At 35.4% G+C, this 21,777-nt stretch overlaps 1 protein-coding gene across 1 annotated transcript; it reads right to left on the bottom strand.

Moving 5' to 3' along the window:
* Nucleotides 1-12,082: 12,082 nt before the first annotated feature.
* LOC120283692 (zinc-finger homeodomain protein 4-like) lies at nucleotides 12,083-13,884 on the bottom strand. Its single transcript, XM_039290408.1, has 3 exons — nucleotides 13,766-13,884; nucleotides 13,579-13,637; nucleotides 12,083-13,414 (listed from the first exon to the last, which is right to left on the bottom strand). Exon 3 carries the CDS (start codon nucleotides 13,015-13,017, stop codon nucleotides 12,235-12,237), a length of 783 nt encoding a protein of 260 aa, XP_039146342.1. The 5' UTR covers nucleotides 13,018-13,414; nucleotides 13,579-13,637; nucleotides 13,766-13,884; the 3' UTR covers nucleotides 12,083-12,234.
* Between the last annotated feature and the right edge of the window lie 7,893 nt (nucleotides 13,885-21,777).

The following is a 21,777-nucleotide window of genomic DNA, read 5'->3' as shown; positions in this document are numbered from 1 at the left end:
GTTGCGAGCAGATTTCCTAGAAGCCTCAGTAACAAGAAAGATGTCATCAGCATACATCAAATGGTTAAAATTATGATTAATGAGATTAGCATTGAAACCAGGAATCCGATTAAGTCTCAAAGCATAATTGAACATTGTAGTAAGGTTCTGGGCAACCAGGATATAAAGGTAAGAGGAGAGGGGATCCCCTTGACGGATACCTCGACTAGGCGAAAACCAAGGAGAGGGGGACTTGTTAATCAATAAAGCATAGGAAACCTTGCTGATGCAAGTTTTAATCCAATTAACCCACCTGCCAGGGAACCCCATTTTAGTGAGAGTAGCAAGAATTGCAGACCAACTCAAGGTGTCATAAGCTTTAGCTATATCTAACTTAACCAACATCCTAGGGGGGTAGTGATCGTTATCAATCGAATGGGCAACCTCCTGAAGAGTGATGATATTATCAAAGGGAGTACGGCCATTAACAAAACCACTTTGCTCTTTACCAATTAGATTAGGCAGGATATTTCTTAAGCGATTAGCAAGGATTTTCGAAATGATCTTGTAGCATACATTACACAAGGAAATAGGGCGAAAGTCCGCAGGGCACTTGGGGTTAGGAATTTTAGGGATTAAGGCAATATAAGTTCTACCCCAAGTGGAAGGCATAATAGCATGAGAAAAGAAATACCTGACCGCAGAGAATAAAGAATCACCAACCTCACTCCAATAGAAGCGATAGAATTCTGCATTGAACCCATCAGGGCCCGGACTTTTACCAGTTGGCAGAGACTGCAGAGCATCAAAGACTTCTTGTTTGGAGACATCTTTTATTAAGTCTTCTCCCTCACTAGAAGACACTTTAGGAAGATCATCCGGAATCAAATTAATGATATCCTGAGTAAAGCAACCATTCGGATCACTCCATAGATCTGAGAAAAAACTCATAAAGGTCCGTGTGATACTCGGTTGATCAGTAAACAAAGTACCGTTAGAATCAGTGATATTGGTAATCAGGTTATAGTGATTACGGAAACGAACAGAGTTAAAGAAAAAAGAAGAGTTATTGTCACCATTCTGGACCCACATAAGTCTGGCACGTTGAGCCCACTTAGTGTTATTCTGTCTATGAAGAGCTGAGAGATTGTTATACATGATAGAAAGCGAATGAGGGGAAAAATCGATACCATCTCCCAAGCCATCCTTCGCTTCAGCTTCTAAAATAGAAGACTCCAGTTTGTCAATATTATAATCAATTGAGTGCAAACCCATTGCCTTCCACTTCAAAAGCCTGTGTCTAGTGCGAGAAATAAGATGGGAGACAGCATGCATTGGATTAGAGTGAGGGGAAAAATTCCAAGCCTCTCTAACTATATCATGACAACCTACAAGCTCTAGCCAATAATTCTCGAAGCGAAAAGGTTTTCTTTTATTAACTTCTCGAGGTAAAACAGAGAGCAATAAGGGAGAGTGGTCAGAAAGAAATCTCGGCAAATGGGTTATTAAGCACGCATCAAAGTAATTAGACCAAACCGGATTAACCAGACAGCGGTCCAAACGAGCCCAACGCCTCGCTAAACCCTGTTGATTGTTGCACCAGGTGTACTGAGAACCTACAAAATTCACATCTAGTAAGTTATTAGTAGCAATAAACTCAGAGAAAGCAGAGGCCTTTCTGCTATAATAGTAATTAGTACCACCACGATGTTCCTCATGAGACTTAACTGCATTAAAATCACCCATGATAATCCATGGAACATTCAAACAATTAAGGCCAGAGAGTTCATACCAGAGAAGACGTTGAGCATGAATGGAAGTAGAGTTATAAACAACGGAAATAAGCCAATCCTTGGACTGGGCCGATGTAACTACTAGATGAAGAGCAAATCGAGACCTTACCAGAGGGGTAACAGACCCAATCTTACTATTCCAAATTGTGATGATCCCACCTGAGTACCCCTCCGCCAAAATCGCCGCCCACCTCCACTGGGAATTAAGTTTAGCGCAAAACCTCTGAAGCCTATCATCATTAGCCCTGGTTTCCACTAAACAAAACATAATAGGGTTAAACTTTTTTAAGAGATATAGAATCCTAGAAATGGTATCCCGACTTGAGACACCCCGACAGTTCCAAGAGATAAGTTTGGTCGGTTCTGCAAACATGGTAAACCAGATTAATAGCAGAGAAAAAACGATCCAAGAAGACTCGCATTAAGAAAAATAAGACAAAGTGCAGTATGAAAGAAAAAGGAAGAGACGAAGCAAAGCTCAGAGCACTCCCTTTTCTATAACCACTCTTCCCTTCTTTTGGGATGACATCGGAGACTGTACGCTCTTTCTGGACAGGGTTTCCTTTCTATGGTTGCTTTGATACTGAGTAAGAGTCATAGTATCTTCCGGCTCCATAGAATCCAAAGATTCTTCACTCTCAGACGAGCACCCATCATTTTCTTCAGAGTCACTCATAAGTTGGTCAGGGGTATCAGAACCATGGAACGATTGTTGGAGAGCCATGGCAACTTTATCAACTACCATCCGATGGCCTTCCGGAAAACCTCCTTCCTCTAATCCTTCAGCTAAGTTCTCTGAGGTTTTGAGGATTGGGAAGGAGTCTTGAGGTTCTTGAGGCATCGAATCACACACTGCCTTACCCCTCGGGACGAGAACCCCTTTACCATTCGAAACTATCACATCCTTGCCCTTAGACGAGATGGGCGAAGACGACTTAGTGGAGGTGTCAGAAGGTACCGACCCCTTGGAACTAGTCGAGTCCACTAAAGCCAAACTTTCCTTGGGAGCCGAATCAAGACGAATCTCTAGAGACGTGCCCCTTTCTGGCTCATGAATCAAAGAAGGCACATTGTCAGGGTGAATTTCTTGGGGCAGTGGAATAGAAACCTTTTTAGGAAAAAGAGCCGTTTCTTCATTAATTCCTTTGGAGGCGTGGGCCCTGAACGAGACTGAGCCACCCCTGCCTCGCGACGAGCTACCGCCACGCGTCGCCCATGCAACACTAGACCTTGGTTTTGAGACGTTGGGTAGAGAGGAGCCAACGTCACGTGAGGGCGTATGCACCGCACGTGATCCCGAACTACCGAGACCGGCGGTGCCACCACGTCCACCACCGCGACCTCGTCTCCTCGAAACCAACATCCACGGCCCATAGTCTGAGTTTGAGTTTGAGAGCTCCGCAGCAATCTCAATGCTCTCGTTATCAGGCTCCGGTCTTTGATCCAAACTTGCCCCCCCGCCATCGCTCATGGGGTCAGACTCCTCCCTGACCGCCTTCCATTGTCGGTCATTCGAACCACTACAATGGGGTGGAGAGGGATGATCCGAGCCACCAGAGCTCTGGCGTTTGCAAGTGTTAGACCCGTGACCGACGAGCCCACATTTGTAACAAAAGGTCGGCAAACGCTCATAAAGCACGACGACAAAAACACGATGATCTTCATCGCCGAGCCAGAACCCTTGCTTCAGAGGCTTTGCGAGGTCGACTTCTACGCAGATTCTAGCGTACTTCGACCTAGATAGAGAGAAAGTAACATCGTCAATCTTAAGCAAACGACCAAATATAGTCGCTATTGATTCAAGCGACTCCCCATCCCAAAACTCGACGGGAAGGTTGTGCAGTTGGACCCAGATAGCCGCTGTGGATAATTTTGTGAAAGCTGGTTCGAAAAACGGCTGCCAAGGTGCTAACTGTAGGACAATGCCATTGACCGCCCACGGACCCTCAAACAACAGACGATTCATCGCTTCTTGATTAGCACACCGGACCAGAAGGTATCCGTTCGGCAAGTCGGAGATATGGAAAGATCCAATATCCGCCCATTTTTCAGAAAGGATCTCCTTCACTTGTTCAAATGGAGGAGACCTCCCAAAGAACTTCCCATAGAGTGCCGACTGGAACCTCATCCTTGCCCTAGCAAAAGTGTCTTGGTCCACCCGGATGAACTCCGAAGTGTTAGCTTTCAGTTTACTGAGAACAGGGCCTTCCACTAATGGAGACGAAGGGTTTCGTTGAGTCGCAGCCGCAACATCAGCCCATGTCTTGCTAAGCACGGAAGGAGAAGGAGGTTGACCCCCGCTTGCCATCGCAAGGGGGGCAAAGCAGGAAAGAGTAAATGCAGAGAGTGGTGACCTGATAAGGAGAGGAGAATGTTGGCAAGGGAAAGAAAGGACCCAGACAATTTGACTGGCGTGACTGCGGAGGAAGTTCATTATGTTATGTGTGAGGAAGCCTGGGAGAGCGTTGGAGTTGCACTTCTCAAATAATAATAATAATAATAATAATAATAATAATAATAATAATGAGCGATGTTAAACTTACGTACTAGTTTTATCGAATAAGTTTCCAAATTAATTGTCCTCCAAGTCATCATATCAGATCATTTTTTTTTATATATAAATTTTAAATTTAAACTGTTTAAATAAATCTTAGAATTTTAAAAATTATAAAATATGTTAAAATGATATTTAAAATCTTAAAATATTAATTCCAAATATTAGAGAATCTTATACCTACAATTTTAAAAACTCAAATCTTAAATATTAAACTCTAAGCCCTAAATCTTAAATTGCGGTTTTACAGGGGTTTGTGATTTAGTTTTAAAATAGGGTTTTCGGTTTATATCTTTTACTATTAAGGGTTTCGATTTAGAGTTTTGATAATAAAGGAAAATTAATTTTTTTTTTCTTCTAAATATAAGAGAAAAAGAATTACGTGGATGCCAATGAACCTATTTTGTAAAAATTATAACATAATTGTAACTGATATTGACATTGACCTTTTAATGAACTAATTTAAAATTTCCTCATGAATAAAACATAACAAAAATTAAATACATCTAATAATGCAGATCATTTGCCAAAAGATTCAAAACCGACCAGCATTGACCCCATTGCATAAGGTGTTGGGGTGGGGAATTAAGAGTCCGAGTTCAAGTCTAGTTAAATGTAGTAGTGATAATGGATCCCCCGTTGTGGGTGTGGTCGTGTAGCCTAAACCTCTTACAATCAAATTGTCGGCCCGTGCGTAAGACCCTGATTGTAAACACACTTGCCATATTTATCAAAAAAAAAAAATGTAGATAATGAATATGATGCAATTGAAAAGCATAATCTAGTTAACAATTAATTATATATATAAATTGAGAAGTTATAGATTAGGTGTTGAAAATTCTTCTAACTAATCTTATTAGGGTTAACAAATAATTAAATTAAGTCAATAATTTTATTGATATTTCTCATGAAAATATGAGATTGATTAGGGTTGCCTCTTACAGATTTCACAAGTAAAAAAATCCTACTCTATGATAGCAATTATAGATTAGGAGAATAGCCTCAAACAACGGATATAAATATTAGGGGTTTCTCATTCGATAGCAATTTTCCTTTATAAAAAATCATAATCTTATATCACATATTTACATAATAATAAGATAAGGTTAGAAAATGTAACATAGGTTTTATTTGAGATCTCTACCTCTTTAAAAAATTAGTCCTTACTAGTTCTAAGGATAAATCGTCTCTAATATGCAATGTGGGATATGTTTCGTAATATAATACATGAGATCTTGATTAATTAAGAAGGCTTTTGATAAATTCGTGAGAAGTAATCGATTAAGTGTCAGAAATTTTTCTAATTTTATTAGAGTTAGCAAATTTATAAATTATCTACGCCAATAATTTTATTTGAAATTTTTAAAAGGATTAGGCATGTAAACATAAGAATATATGTGATAAGTTATGATTATCTTATAGAGATTTAATAAGCACAAAATCCTCTAAAGCAGCTAATCTTACTTCAAACAACTAATGTAAATATTAGGGTTTTCTTATAAATGCCATTTGATAGCAATTTTCATTAATAAAAAATCATAATCTTATATCACATATATATTGAATAATCAAATAAGGTTAGAGCATGTGGCATAGGATCTGGTCGGAATCTCTGCATCTTTAGAAAATTAGACTTTATTAGATTTAAAATAAATCATCTTTAATATGATACAAGAGATGTTCACTTATACAATAGAGATGTTATATTTACATATTAAACAAATAGTTTTTTTTTCTATAAATTTCTAATTCAAACCATATAAATACCTAAATTTTAAAAATTATAAAACATTAAAACTCTATTTAAAACCATAAAATTTTAAACTCAAATATTATAAATTAAAACTCTATACCAAAAATTCTAAAACCAAAACCTTAAACTCTGATTAAATCTCAACTCCTAAGCCCTAAACCTTTAAGAGCAAACCCCACCTTTTTCCAGTTTATCGTTACAATTGCTAAGATTCTTGGATGCTGATAGTTGGCATCCACGTAGTTTAGGAAAGTTATATAAAAACTTATTTTATTCATGTTTTCATCAATAAGATAGGAGCTGCATATATCCATCCAATGGTGATCAACGGGGTTCCACTTTTTACCTTTCGTTTTAAATAAAAAAGATTTATTAAATGAAACCACTAACAACTTTCAAAATTTAAAAAGAAAAAAAAAAACCGAGAAAACAGTTTCCCAAGCCAATTTAATCTAATGAACTCTTGTATATTGATCTTGTTGTCTTGTCCCATATGTCTTTGTCATTATTATTGATACAGTGCTGATATATTCTCTTTGGTGTCATTTTAGTTCAAACGTTTTTGCTTCATCCACACATCGGAATACCAAAGTTTCAAAATACATTCTTGCTTTCCCTCTATTTTCGACTGCAAAGCTTTTCAATATTAAGTCGACTTTCACTTTCTCTTAGTCATTCTTCTAATATTTAGTTGCCTTTAATTTTATTTTACCCTTCTTCTAATATTATGTTTGGCTTCCACTTTTTCTCGCCCTCTTTCTTGATATATTGACTGCAAGCCTCACTTTCGCTTGCTCTTCTTCTTCTACGAATATGTTGGCTTCCCCTAGTGATTTCCCTCTCACACTGCTGCCTTTCAATTCTAACTTCAGATGATGCTTTGGGCATTCCTTACATCAATTGCTCCTTCACGTTGGAAAGACTTAATTAGGAGACAAAAAAATGTTGATGGGTTTTGATTCATGGTGCTCAACTTTAGATATGACAATAACCGCGAGATTGTACTTTCTCTATCTCAAAATACATGTTATTTAAAGATGTTGTACAAGAATTAAAGATAATATTAAAATTTTTAAATTTTATTATAAAAATCAACCAAATTATTAAACTATCATTCTTTTGGAACCATATAACTTAGGAAATTAAAAATGAATAAAATTAAAAAAAAAACAAATAAATATTACCTTGATATTATAAAACGACAACTATTCTAGAATAATTTTTTTTTCTTAAAATAACTTTTAGTATTTCAGAATGGAGAGAGTAAGATAGATTGATAGATAGATATTGATTGAGCACTTACATGCGCGCACGCAGACACTCACACCTATATATATGGAGTAATATATAAGTAGGAGAAATGGATGGTGGATGATTCATGATCTCGTGGGTGTTTGTACCATTAGTTTTGTATGATCATTACGACGGCCTCGAGATAAGCTGTTCTAAATATAATTTTGAAATAAAGAATTTCAAACACTACACTAAAATTTAAATAAAATTCTTTCTTTCTTTCTAATCAATCGTGGTTTATCCACTTATTTTAAAAATAAATAAATAAAATTAAAATCAAATAAACTTTTGATATATATATATTGACAAAGGCGCACAAGCACCGTTCAACAAGGAGGTTGTCAAAGGATAAGAAGATACTGTAGTGCACCTAAATAATACTATACAGTATTGCACATCATTGCTACAATATTGATGGTGAAGGGAGTTGCCCCACTAATGCGCACATGACTTTTCACTGAGCTAGCCAAAAAATAATTTTCTTTCGATTATTTCACAAATGATACCTAACTTTAATTACAAGTTTGATAAGGATATATATATATGAGGCCCAGTCATTTAGGGGCGTTCTTAGGTTTAAAATCTAGGAATGTTCCAGCCACATCATCTAACGGCTGTAAGCATTACCCCTTTTCCTATATATGACATCTTCAATAGTCGCAACCCGTCTCGACCCCAATCTCAAAATCAAGCTCGTCAACACCAACATCGAAATCAATCCCTCCCAAAGAACAGTGACAGTTAGCACCATAGTTGGTCTCAGGGAGCTCATCGATCAGGTAGAGGTCGTTAGAATGAGTCAACTTATGACACCGTACTGAGAGAAAGTGAGTAGTGAAGGACTAGTGAGCACAGGGTCGCATGGCCTTGCAGTGCGGAGTATTTTGTGTAAACATGAAAATAGATTAGGGGAAAACTGAAAAAAAAATCACAACCATCTGATAAGGAATCCTATGGTTGTGATAGGAACATCTCTAGAGTTAATAACCAAGGACGTTCCTAGATAACGTATAGCCTATATATACAATATTCCAAATAGCAATCATCGAGGAATGTGTGATTCTTCACAACCCTATAGTATTCTTGGCATGATAAACCAAACTCGTCTTTTACTTGAGTGATAAAAGCAACTAAAGTCGCATGCTTTATGTCGGCTTCAAATCAAGTGAATTTGTATCAAAATTAATCTTGTTACAGAAAAAGATAAATTGATCAAAATTAGAACCTTCAAATTAATTATTTCTGTCAATAACTGACGACATTGCTAAATGAACTTGTACCCTCCTTGAATATAAAGCAGCATCTTCTTAATTAATATATAACAACAAATTCCACAAATATGTTTGTTTCATTCCCTTTGGTATTTTCAATAGAGATATATGATTGATGATCACTTGCATCCAAATTCCTCCAATTTTGATGAATATATTGATGATGAATTATTATTTCTACAGGATTGCTTCAATCATGCTAAATCTTTTTTAATTTGTTACTGATTTTAGCTGTCAGATACTTGAGTTCGCTAATACTTTTTTTTTAACTATGATTAAAAAAGCTTTAATCATGCTTTCACCTGATAAGTAACAGGGAACTAAATGCACGCGTGTTATAGTGTGTTCTTTCCTTTGATTTTTCCCACAATTCAAACAAGTTATCATTTTTTAATTGAGTTCATTTTTGCTCAATTTATTTTTTCTTTCATTTGAAAAACTTTATACATTGAATTCACTGTCTCCTACGTATTCATGATTCACTAGTTCATATTAATTGTGAATATTTAATTTCCATATAATGTCCAAACATTATATGTCCCTCATATTTACTCTGGTGGTTGTTTGTCAGCATGAGTTTCTCTCTGTTAACCTCATGATCAGTGTTGGTCTCCAATCACTTTTAGAAGAATCTTTGGCAATTTGTGATAAAGAATTAGGGATCTCAGAAACATCATTTAGTACCTCAACTTCACCTACAACCCAAACCCTAAATTCCTAAACCCTAAATAATTATACATTGTTCATGGTTTATAATTAATCTTTAAGCAATGAAGAAACAAACCATTTAGAACAACTATCACGCATGCGCACATGGAACCAGCATTGGTTTGTCTTCTCAGGTCTATCTATGTGCATGGAATGCAATAATAACACTAATAGCAAGCCTAATGACTAAACATTAATGCACTGTTTTAAGTTATCATCGGGCCGGGCCTCTGGCCGGCCCGGAAATCTCAAACTCGAGGTTTTTAGTGTTCATCGGTAAGCTCTGGTCAGTTCAAGCTCTAGGTTTGGACTGAGTCTTATAAGTCGGCTCGAGGTTGGATTAGATTCTGGGTTCATCTTGAAATACTAACTCCAAATTGATTAACAATACCAAGTTCAAGATCAATTGAGCCCACGGCATGTGCCTAAGAGCCCGAGACCCGAGCCCGATCTTGGCCTCATTAATTATTTTTTTTTTATAACGAGAGCATCCAATGTAGTCCATATATGGTAAGGAGGTGCAAACTCCTACCAACTCAAGCATTTGTTTGGTGGTGGGGTTCAACAGGACTTCTTACTTAAATAAGAGTTGGCATTGTTGTTATAGAGAAATTGTTCACACGTAAGTTCACCAGAGGAGCATCTGATTATTCTTGAAAAATATTTTAAATTTTTTGTATACCTTGCGTGCATAAATTAAATATTAAAAATAATGCACATAAGTCAATCATTATAGCATCTAATTAACAAATTACCTCATCTACTTGACTATAACAAATTTAAAAATTTGTCATCTACACTAAAAAAAAAATTTCATTTACACTAAAAAAAATTGGTATATAATTAATTATTTAGCTCTTTTATGTCATGCAAGTGCAACTTTAATGAATGGATCTCAAACTCAATTACCAGCTTACAAACTTGAGTATACACTTTGATTTAAAAAAGAGATCCTCTATATTTATGTTATGTAAATTTTATTATTTTTAGTTGTTATATTTCTTTATTTTTTTTTTTCTATACTTTTGATGTTTGCGCCCACTTCTTGTAGACACTTATATTGTTTTTTTATTTTTTGTTTTTACTCATTTTGATTTTAATGAAGTTGTGGCTAATCCAAATTTTTTTAAAAAAATCTTCCTAAATTTGTTTATTTTAAATTTTTTAAACATTTATATGCACCAAGTAAAATTTATAATTATTTAAATATGAAATTGTATATTTTGACTAACAAAAAACTAACTCTTCAAATAAAAAGTGGTCAATGCTTTAAAAAAACACAAAAGATAAGGAAACAAAGTTGAGAGTTTTGCCATTAGATTAGATAGTAAGAGTGAACACAATAATAAGATGATTGAAAATATGAGTTAAAAAATTGGCATAATGTTTGTTAGAAGGGGTGTGTGTGTGTGTGTATGAGTGAATTAAGTTAGGGTGTGGAAAAGAGTGGGGGATAGTGAGTAATAAAGAGACATTAAATGGGGAGTCTTAAAGACAAAGAAGCTATGCATTGGTCATGGGTGTGAGCTGACATCCATAACCAATGCTTTTACATTGTGCATTCAATTCTGGACCTCTTTCTTTCTTTTTATTTATGAAATCAAATCCAACCTCCCCTGCAGTGCAACTCATGTGACATCAACCTCCTTCCTAATTAATTACCTCCTTCTCTCCTGTTATTTTTACTCTTATTATTATTTCACTTCAATTTTACTAAATTACTCTTTCAAACTCTTGTTTATTTCCTACATAATATTGTTTTTTCTTTTCTTTTTAATTTGGTGTTATCTGGAAAGATCTGGACTTAATTGAGTCTATTCCTTCTATTTATAAATCTGTAACATATTAAAAGATCATGTGTATATACACTTTGATTTTTTGGATTAGAATTGATTAGTTTTAGTACTCAAATGTTTTGTGGAAAATATGTACAATGATATATCTGTCCTCTTTGTATGGTCTAGAAGATCTTGATTACATTATCTGGTTGTACAATGTAAACTCCAAATTTAATTATCAAGAATATATTTATAGAATAATTAAACAAACAAAATTGAGATTTTGTAGTATATGAGAGGAAAAAAAAAATTAAAAGTTAAATTAAAAAAGGTAAGACAAAAAGAAGGAAGGTGAAATGAAAACAGTGGAAAAATGAGAAGATAAAAAAATAAAATAAAATAAAAAGTAGTAAGGTGATTCACTGACATAAATTACCATCCTTACAATTCACAAACAATTGTTGTAAGGTGGTTGGCACTCTTCATTTCAATTGCCAACAAGCAAACCTTATCTGGCATCTAACATGCAGACCTGCAGACTTGCCTTTGCAGCAATCACCATCATAACATTTCCAATTTCTTTTCTCTCTCTAAATTCTAGCAATTTAATTAAATAATTATAATTAATTTATATAATAAATTACTAGTTCACATTTTTTTTTTTTTGAAGAGGAGGAAAAAGGAAAGAAAGAATTGGACTGAGATCTCACTTTTGTATTTGATGAGTATGATTAAAAAATCTAGTACTTAATAATAATAAGAGTGAAAAAGGAATTATTAAGGAAAATTATTTTGACAATATAGAGCCCACTTGTGAGAACCTAAAAAAAAGAGCAGAGAAAAAGAGAGGCAAGTGAAAAGACAGCAAAAATCCACATAGATTTACCCTTAAAAAACAGTACTTCTAATTATCTTAAAATGAAGAACATCAACCAGATTATCAATCCAAAGCTACACTGGTTACTACTACTACTACTACTAGAACTACTACAACTACTAAAAGTACAAGAATATATAAAAACTTAGAAGAAAAACACAGTAAAAAAGCAAGAAAGAAAGATGAACAGTGAAGAAGAAGAAGAAGAAGATGAAGATGAGAAGGTGATCACTGGAGCTGAAGAGGAGCCAATTTCTTGGCCAAATTGTGCTTGTTATTGTGCATCCAAACCTTAAGAACTCTCCTCTTGACACCAATCTCCTGACAGAACTGCTGCACCACACTCTCCTCCTGCTTCTGAAGCCTCCATCCAACCTTTTCAGCAAAACTGAGCATCTTCTCCTTCTGCTCTGGAGTGAACTTGGTTCTGAACCTTTTTTTGACAATTGGAGGTCTTGCAAGAACACCTTCCATGTCATCAGACTCAGAGGTTTGAACAACAGCTCCTAAGGGCATGATCATTTGATGTGGAGAAGGTCTTGGGATGAGAACACCTTTGTGGTGCTGCTGGTGATGGGGGTGATGGTTCACAACTTTCATTGATCTGTAATGGTGGTAGCATTCACAGGAGGAAGAAGGAGGGAGCTCACCTTCAATCTCTTTTCTATGGAAGTTTCTGTGGCAGTTGCAAGCTGAGCATTTGAGTGCTTCAATGGTGCCTTCTTCTCCACTTGGCATGAATTCTCCACATCCATCAGTGGCATTCCCTCCTATGGAAGCTGCATGGTTCTTTAGACACTCTCTGTACTTCACTACCACTCCTTTCTTGTTTTGGTGATGATGATGATGATGATGCTGCTGCTCTTCAATGGTGAGTGGGAGAGGTCCATTGTTATTGTTGTTGCTGTTGTTGTTATTGTTGTCTTGAAGGTTCTGAACTCCTCCACCTCCATAAGTGCTGCTTATGGGGATTGGGATGGGGATATCCCCTTCATGACCAGAAAGATCCATGCTTTCTCTCTCTCTCTCTCTCTCTCTCTCTCTCTCTATCTTTGTGCTAGCTAGTCCCTTTGTTTATTCAGACCAAAAAGTAGTCTTGAGAAAGGACAACAACTCATGAAATGAAAAACTATTCCTATATATATATTATAAAAATATAAGAAGAAGGAGGAGGAGGAGAAGATTGAAGGAAAATGGGATGAAGATTTTAAAGAGAAAAGGAAGCTCTAGCAAACTGTTTTGATGAACAGTTACTTTCTTAATTTGGAGATATTGAAGACACAAGACAACAGCAAGCAAAGAAGAACACAAAGACAAACACAGTGAAGTAGTCTAGAGAGAGTTTGCTCCCACTTCTTCAAAGACAAAACTCCATGAGACAATGCAGATGATCATAACTGTCATCAACCTATGACAAATTAAGAGAAACAATATTGAAACAAGCTTCCCTTGTTTAATAAATTAAACAATAACAATAACAGTAATAATAATAATAATAATAATAATAATAATAATAATCAATAATATAAGTAAACAAACAAAGAAGAGTGTACCATTGTGTCATAAACTTACTGGTAATGACTACTTCCATGGCTTCAAGGATGAAGATGAAGCCTTTAAGCTTTCAAGCACTACAAACAATGGCTATGTGAGTGAAGATAAAGAGGTTTTTAGAGGCTATTGATAAATAAATAAATAAATAAATAAATAAAGAATAATAAAGAATAATAATAGTAATAATAAATATAAATCTACATACAGTGTGGGGTGTTTGCTTTGCTTGCAGTATCAGGCACCACCAAGCTCACAAGTTAGTGAGAGAGAGAAAGAAAGGGGGCAGTGGTGCGTCAGACAAGAGGAGCAGAGAGGGAGGGAGGGAGGGGAGCAAGAGAGTCTGGACCCCACTCAAGAGAATTTTGAAAAGAAGGATGTCATTTGAAAAGACTATAATACCCTTAGTGCAAGCTTCTATTTACATGTTTTTTTCCATGGAAGGATGGTGCATGGACATGATAAGACCACTTGTGTCTTTTTCTTTGTTCTTAATCAAAGCACACATATTTGTGTTTCAGTCTTGTGAACAAGATATCATAATCAAGTCATTTGACTTAAGTTGGAAATTTTAAAGGTGGTTTGTGTTTATTTTTTTCAATTTTTTTTTTTTACATTTATGCCCCTGCGAAAAACCATGCTTAGGTTGTTGCCTTTTGTGAGGTCAAGTGTGCATGTGGAACCCTCAAAATATGTCATTATATAACTTGTTCTATGATAAAAAGAGCCTTCAATAATTTGTTCTCTATCTTTTGTTTTAATTCCTTTTTTAATTATAAGTTTTGTTTATACTTAATTTGATAAATAATCTTTGAGTGTATCTTAAAACCAAATTATTGTTTTTGGGGTTTGAGAGTAAAAATATGCACATAACTAGATTAATTAGATTAGAGAAAACTAGTCAACCGCTTAAAAATATTCTTTTAAGCAGAAGAAAAGGTGATGAACTTGTGATTGAAGACACTTGAATTTTTTTTTTAAAATCCAATTCATATCTTTACATCTATATCAACTTTATTCTTCATTATCTTCTCCTCTTTTTATTTTTTGTTTTGGTTCTCAAAGCACTGGCAAATACTTCTAAACTTCCATCAAATATTCTTCTTTGTTTTGGATTATTAATCCTTGTCCATCTTGTAAAACTCTTTATCATTAATAACATTATTGAATTATTCTTTTTGAATCTATAATGCTTGTCCCAACTTTTAGTTGTTCTTTTGAATGCTCTTTTTGCAACATAATAAACAGTATGCATCCATACAAAAGTTCATGTAATTAGTTGAACTATATCCTACTAAATATTCGCATTAACAACAGCCTTCAAAGTTAGTTAATTAACACAAATCAAATTATTTAAATCTTAATCCCTAGGCATATGAACATCATGAAACAATCTATAATTCCTAGCTGAATCTCCACAGGTATAAGATTTAATAGTGAAATTAAATATCTGTTTCATATTAAATAACTCATATTAATATCATCATTCACTACTAAAAAAATTAATTAATCTAAAATTTTATTCATATACTATCTTAATTATTTTAAAAAAAATATATATTTTAGTTTCAAACAAATTAACATCATTTAGAACAGTGATAATTATTAAGAATTGTATCTCATAGTCCACTAAAAATGAAAGTATAACAACATTGGACTAGCACATTAAAGATGCCAAAAAGCGGAGCATGTGTATATATATAAAGACCAAGGTTAGATGTATGAATAAGATAAAGAGAATTTATTAATTTGGGACACTTGAGACACCCAAAATAAATAGGGTTTTGATGACTCAGGGATCACACAAACCAAGTGAACCCCTAACTTTGATTTGTTAGCTAAAGCACCACTCTGTATATTTGCTATAACTTCTCATCTCATCTAATTTATTGGCTGCCCAGTCTCCATCAAAACCAAGGTTGCATCCCTTCAAAGGACCCTTATCCATTCCTTTAGCCCTTTCTCCACGCTATCCAATGTAACATCCCCTGCTCTTCCTAGTTTGAATGTTTTTCTTTTATTAGGTTTTCAATTTATATATATACACAGAGGACCATTTATCTATGGACGTCTATGTATATCAGAATACTCGAACCTTTTACATATCCGCTTGGAAAATATATTCAGGTGATACTACAGATGCAGATAGAATTTTCTACTGAGTATTGGTGAAAGCCAGGGCGAGTACGATGACTTAAGTGCAGAAAAGTTTTTAAAAAGATTTTTGGGTTAAAGAAAGAATAGAAAAAGGATTGATATAAAAATATTTCCTGAAACCAAGACTGAAAGGTAAGGCAGTAGGGACCTTTTTGAAATATTGTGTTATACTTCAGGACCATTTGATAGTTCCAAGGACCCTTTTGAGAATACTATTTCATAATTCAGGGACCATTTGTCGAGTTTTGCAGGGACTGACTTGTAAGAAGTTAAGTTTTGAGGGACTAAATGCAAATTTTGGCTGAAAAACTCATCGGGGAGAAAAATCTAGATCTGAGTGTTCATGCTTCGTGTCATCGCTTCTCTCATTCTCTGATCGCAGTGAGTTACAAAGAGATGGAGTGATGGAGCATGTGGCGTGATGGAGAGAATAGGATGATATTGTTTGGTAAAGTATTGTGATGATTTATTTATTGGTATACTTGAATGTATGTGTGTATTTGGTGGATTTGATGAAGAAAAATAGATTTATTTGGGTTGAGCGTGTTTAATTGATTGTAGATGATGAGTCGTAAATTGTTTTGAGAACTCGTATAAGGTTGAGATGGCGTAAATGGAATGGGGTTAAGAGATTACGATTCTTTGATGCATGCGATTAAGGGTTGGTTTGATTAATTAAGTTGATGATGATGATGATTAGGTGTTAATGAAGATGGTTGAATTGATTTGTTGGGTTTAACGAAAATTGATTTGGTTGGGATCAACAGTTAAAATCGATTTGGTTGAGTTTGAATCGATTTGTTAAGGAACTGGCTCGATCAAGTTGAGTCGCTAGGGTTTTGGGTTGAGTTGATTTGGGCACAAGGGTGTTTGAACAGAGTTGATTCTAATGGATTTTGAATAAGAAATTGAGTTGGTTGTTGGTTTGAGTTTGATTGAGTTTGGTTGGTCGCAATTAAAGGCTTGGTTCGGCTGATTGAGAACTGGGTTAGCGTGGAATTGAGATTGGTTCGGATTGGTTTAAGCGTGTTTAAGTCTAAAGAGGTTGGTTTAGGGTCTTGATTGAAAGCAGGTTGGATAATACGGTGGGTTTTAATACGGGATTAAAGTGAAAGTAGATCCCAGAGAGTCTATTGTTGTTTATTGTATTTTATTTTGGGCTTTGAAATGTGATATTTATTTTTATTATATTATTCTCGTTAGGGTGTTATTCGGGTCTTGGGAGGGAGTTTCGGTGCCCAGGAAGGAGCCCAGAGGCAGAGCTGAGTTAGAAGTGGCTTATTATTTAAATAATTGATTAATTATTATTATTTTGAAAAATAATTATTTAATGGCTAGTATTTTTGAAAATAATTGCTTTTAAGTATTTCTTTTTATCGTGTTTTAATAAGGATATAATGTTGAGGGTATACATTATATTTACTTGTCGTTTGATGTTCATCGACAATCGATGATACATCGGTCAGTATAATTATACGTATTTGTGAATAAGTGATACATGTATGTGATTTAATTATTCAATTCATGCGATTTATTTCTATGGTTATATATGTTTTGATTTAGAATGATTTGTGAAATCATATGAGGCGTTTTAAAATGTTTTACCAACAATATTTGTGGAATTGGTTTTTCATTCCCGGAATAGGAATGGTGTCGTGGATCACGGATTTTCTCGGTTTTATCGCGTTGTTATACTTTTGACATTGGGCTTTGTGGAAATGATGTTTATTTTCGTGATGTGAATGCTTGTCACGGATAAGAACCATGTGATGTGATTTATACAGATAGTATTATTGCTACATTTGCATGTTGGTTTTGGATGGTGACAATGAGGCTAAGGCCCGGCACTCGCGATAGTGGGTCCCCAGGCCGACCTTTAGAGGTGGCGTGGTGGATCGGTGTTGAGACTGTCCGAGATCGGGTGGGAGCGTAGAGCACGATTGGATGATACGTCGGGATCCCGAGTCACCACGCGGACCGGTGGATAACGCTCGAGGTTATGAAGACCTTGGGCGCAGACCAAGTCGCTGGCCGGCTAAGTGGGGAGGAGAGTTTTTCCGGTATGGAATTGAGAATGGATTTTTATATTACTTGTTATTTTGGGTTTGTGATGAGGCGAAGCCGGTAGCCGCTCTTAGAGGCGAGTCTCTACAGACAATTTGGATTTCTCTTAGAAAATTGATTTGATATTGATTTGTATGATTTATGTTTCAAAAAGTTCTTTAAAAATGTATTTTGCTAGAATTACGGTATTTTTGGAAAAGTTGGAAAATTATTTGAAGTTGGTATTTATATATTTTATATATCTTCGTATTTTGAATATTTTGAAATTATTAGAGCACTACCGACCAGTGAATGTCTTTAGTAGCTAGCGAGGAGCAGACCCTAGAGTGCTACGTTCAAGTTTAGAGCTAATCGGGGTTAAGTCAAAGTTTCGATGGGTCCCATACTTTTTCTTTATATTTGTTGTGATCGTGATCTTGTAGCGGTTGTCTCACATAATTTGGAGTTATTATATTTGTTGTATTTCCGTATTTGAATCCTGAGCTTGGTGTAAGTTGTAAATTACTAATTTGTAGGTCGATTTGGTTTTACGAGAGGTGTCGAGTTTCGGTTAAAAGGAATTTTAAGCTGATGGGTTTTAGCGTTGTACCCGGTAGAAAGGGGTGGGTGTGGAGCATCTTTCTTTAGTCGCAGCCAATGCGGTTGGGATATCGTTGGGAGAGATCGCGGTTGTATCCGAGCCTAAGTTTAGAAGTCGTATCCCAGACTTAGAGGGTTTAGTAGTGATTAGCAGCGGAAAGTTAAGGGCCCAGGAAGTATTAGGAGTCTCGATCAGTTCTAAACCTAAGTTGCATATCGGGAATAAGGTTGATAGTAGGTTTTGACATTTGAGGCGGTGAGCGTGTGCCGTGATCCTGATCGCGGGTTGAGATATTTATTGAATTGGTTTTTATCTAAAATAAGGTTAACTTAAAGTCAGCCAAAGAAGCGGTATTTGGCGTTTCTCTCGTTGTTGACCACATTTCGTGTGATTTGCAGACGCGATTGAAAGATACTTTCGGGACGTACGTGCGCTTAAGAATACGGAGAGATTAGCCTAGTGAGTAACAGCCTTCTTCTATCTCCTTCCGCTGATTCTTAAAAGGTGTAAGTTACTGAGTGTGCGTCGATTCGAGTTTGATTTAGCGGACTTTGGATGAATTATAGCGACTCCTCTCGAGTGTGGTTTAACTGTGTTTAAATAGAGGAGATAAGATCGTAGACGGTACATTTTCGTGATCGCGAATTTTCGAGCGCCTTTCTGCTAAGGATTTTTGAGTAATGGAACAGGCGTTTGGGGCAGTGAGGCGAGGACCTCCTCAGGTATAATAGAAGAGTAGAGATATTTCTTGGAAGGCGACAAGAGAGGAAGAAGAGCAGGAGAAGAGGTGGAGGAGCAGGAGAAGGGAGAGAGGAGGAGCAATGAGGGAAGAAGGAGTGGAAACCCATATTAACGCTCAAGTCCCTCTAGCCCTACTCTTGTTGCCTCGACATCTTCTAGTTCTATTATTGCACACAGTGACAAGGAACAACGATGGTGATATTTATGTCCTGACTCGTTATGGTAACCATGAATACCGAGGAGATTTTAGCTACATGGTTGCTTCGGTGAGAATATCCACATGGAACGTTTTTAGCCTGGGCGAGTCCGTATGCGAGGTGAGGAAGGGAGGTGATGGGTTCACGGGGGTTTGTTGCGTATGATGATACGTCACGGGTCCTTAACTATGGTGCGGCCGGTTGAGCCCGATGGAGACGGGAAAGGTTGAACGCGAGAAACCCGTGACAAGGATGAGGTTGATGAAGCGTATGAGGACTTGTGAATAGTAGAATAATCTTTTTATTATCGTTTGTCTTTGCAGAGATGTTTGTATTCTACATGTATCTCGATATGATGATTTCTACTTGGGAATAAGAAGTTGCTTTCTCTACTTGGTTGTGGAAAAATACAAGATTATTTTATTGTATGTGATTTGGAAGTGAGGAAGCCAGGTAACACGTCGAGGAAGAGTGTTGTATCACACGTAGTATAACACCAGTATAAGAGAATCGAGGTTCGCTTTGATCGTGTGAGATACTTGGACATCGACGCGGTATTGTTAATTCTTCGTTGAGCATTTGGAACAAAAAGATTTGGAACAAGTGAACTTAGTTGATATCATATTACTTACATACTAAAAATTTCGAGGCAAAAATACTCTTAAGAGAGAAAAGATTATAATACCACGAACTTTACATATACATTGGAAAATATATTAGGGGTATTACTCGATTAGATGAAATTTCTGATGTCTTGTTGAAAACCCCAAGGGAACGAGAACAAGGACTTAAGTGTAAAGTTTTTAAAGGTTTGGGTTAAGAGTAATAGAAAAAGGATTGATATAAAATATTTCTGGAAACCAAGGACTGAAAGGTAAGGCAGTAGGGACCTTTTTGAAATATTGTGTTATACTTCAGGGACCATTTGATAGTTTAAGGACCTTTTGAGAATACTATTTCATAATTCAGAGGGACCATTTGTGAGTTTTGCAGGGACTGACTTGTAAGAAGTTAAGTTTTGAGGGACTAAATGTATGGCTGAAAACTTCATTGGGAGAAAAAATCTAGACTCTTGAGTGTGCCAACTGTCTCATACTCATTCTTTCTGCTTCTGATGCGCTTAGTAGTTAAAAAAAAAAAAAAAAACAAAAGAAAAAAAAAAAAAAAATGGGAGTGATGAACTTTGTGCGATGGAGAATAGGATGAAGTATTGTTTGGTAAGTATTGTGATGATTTATTTATTGGTATACCCAGATATTATTATCATGTGTATTTGAGTGGATTTGATGAAAATAATAATAATATGTGTAATATGTGTATATATAATAATAATAATATTAATAATAATAATAATAATAATAATAATAATAATATGTGTGTGATTTATTTGGAAGAAAAGCGTGTTTAATTATTATTAGATGATGAGTGTATAAAATTGTTTTGACTTGTATTAAAGTTGAAAATCGCTTGAAATGGAGATGAGGTTGCAATTCTGAAGCAATTCTTGTAGCACCAGTTAGGGTTTAGTTTGATTAATTAAGTTGATGATGATGATGATTAAGGTGTTAATGAAGATGGTTGAATTGATTTGTTGGGTTTAACAAAATTGATTTAGTTTGGATCAAGCCAAGTTGAGATGATTTGGTTGAGTTGAATTGTTTGGTTAAGTTGGGGCGGTCAGTGAGTTGAATAGTTTAGGTTTGGGTTGAGTTGATTTGTAGGGTTTTAGGCTGACCAGAGTTGAGTTCAATAGATTTTGAATAAGAATTGAGTTGGATTCAGTAGTTCGGTTTGATTGAGTTTGGTTCAGTGCAATTAAGCGGTTCGAAATCGGAATTGAGAACTTGGTTCAATGGAATTGAGATTGGTTCGATTGGTTTAAGCGTGTTTGAATGCAAAATTGAGTTGGTTTAAGTGCAATTGAAATGGGTTGGATAATGCAAAGGTGGTTTAGCAGGTTAGGTGGAGTGGGCCAAATAGAGAGTCTATTGTTGTTTATTGTATTTTATTTTGGGTTTTAAATGTGATATTTATTTTTTATTATATTAATGTTGATAGGTATTCGATTCTTGGGAGGGAGTTTGATGCAGGAAGAACCAGGGGCCTTACGAGGAGTAGGGATTGGTAGTGGCTATTATTTAAATAATTGATTAATTATTATTATTTTAAAATAATTATTTAATGGCTAATATTTTAAAAATAATTGTTTAATATTCTTTATCATGTTTAATTAGCTAATGTTGAGGTATCGTATATTTACTAACATTGATGTTCGACAATCGTGTTGATCACATCGGTTTAAAAAATTATACGTGTTGTGAATAATGAAAATACATGTATATGTGATTTAATTATTCAATTCATGCATTATTTCTATGAATTATATATTTTTGATTTGAATGATTTGTGAAATCATGTGGCGTTTAAATGTTTTACAACAATATTTGTGGTTGGTTTCATTCACGGAATAGGAATGGTATC

Source organism: Dioscorea cayenensis, chromosome 19 (genome assembly GCF_009730915.1).
Source record: "Dioscorea cayenensis subsp. rotundata cultivar TDr96_F1 chromosome 19, TDr96_F1_v2_PseudoChromosome.rev07_lg8_w22 25.fasta, whole genome shotgun sequence".
In the NCBI taxonomy this organism is placed as follows: Eukaryota; Viridiplantae; Streptophyta; class Magnoliopsida; order Dioscoreales; family Dioscoreaceae; genus Dioscorea; species Dioscorea cayenensis.
The sequence above is the reverse complement of the archived record's forward strand: the minus strand, read 5'-3'. Positions and strand labels throughout refer to the sequence as shown.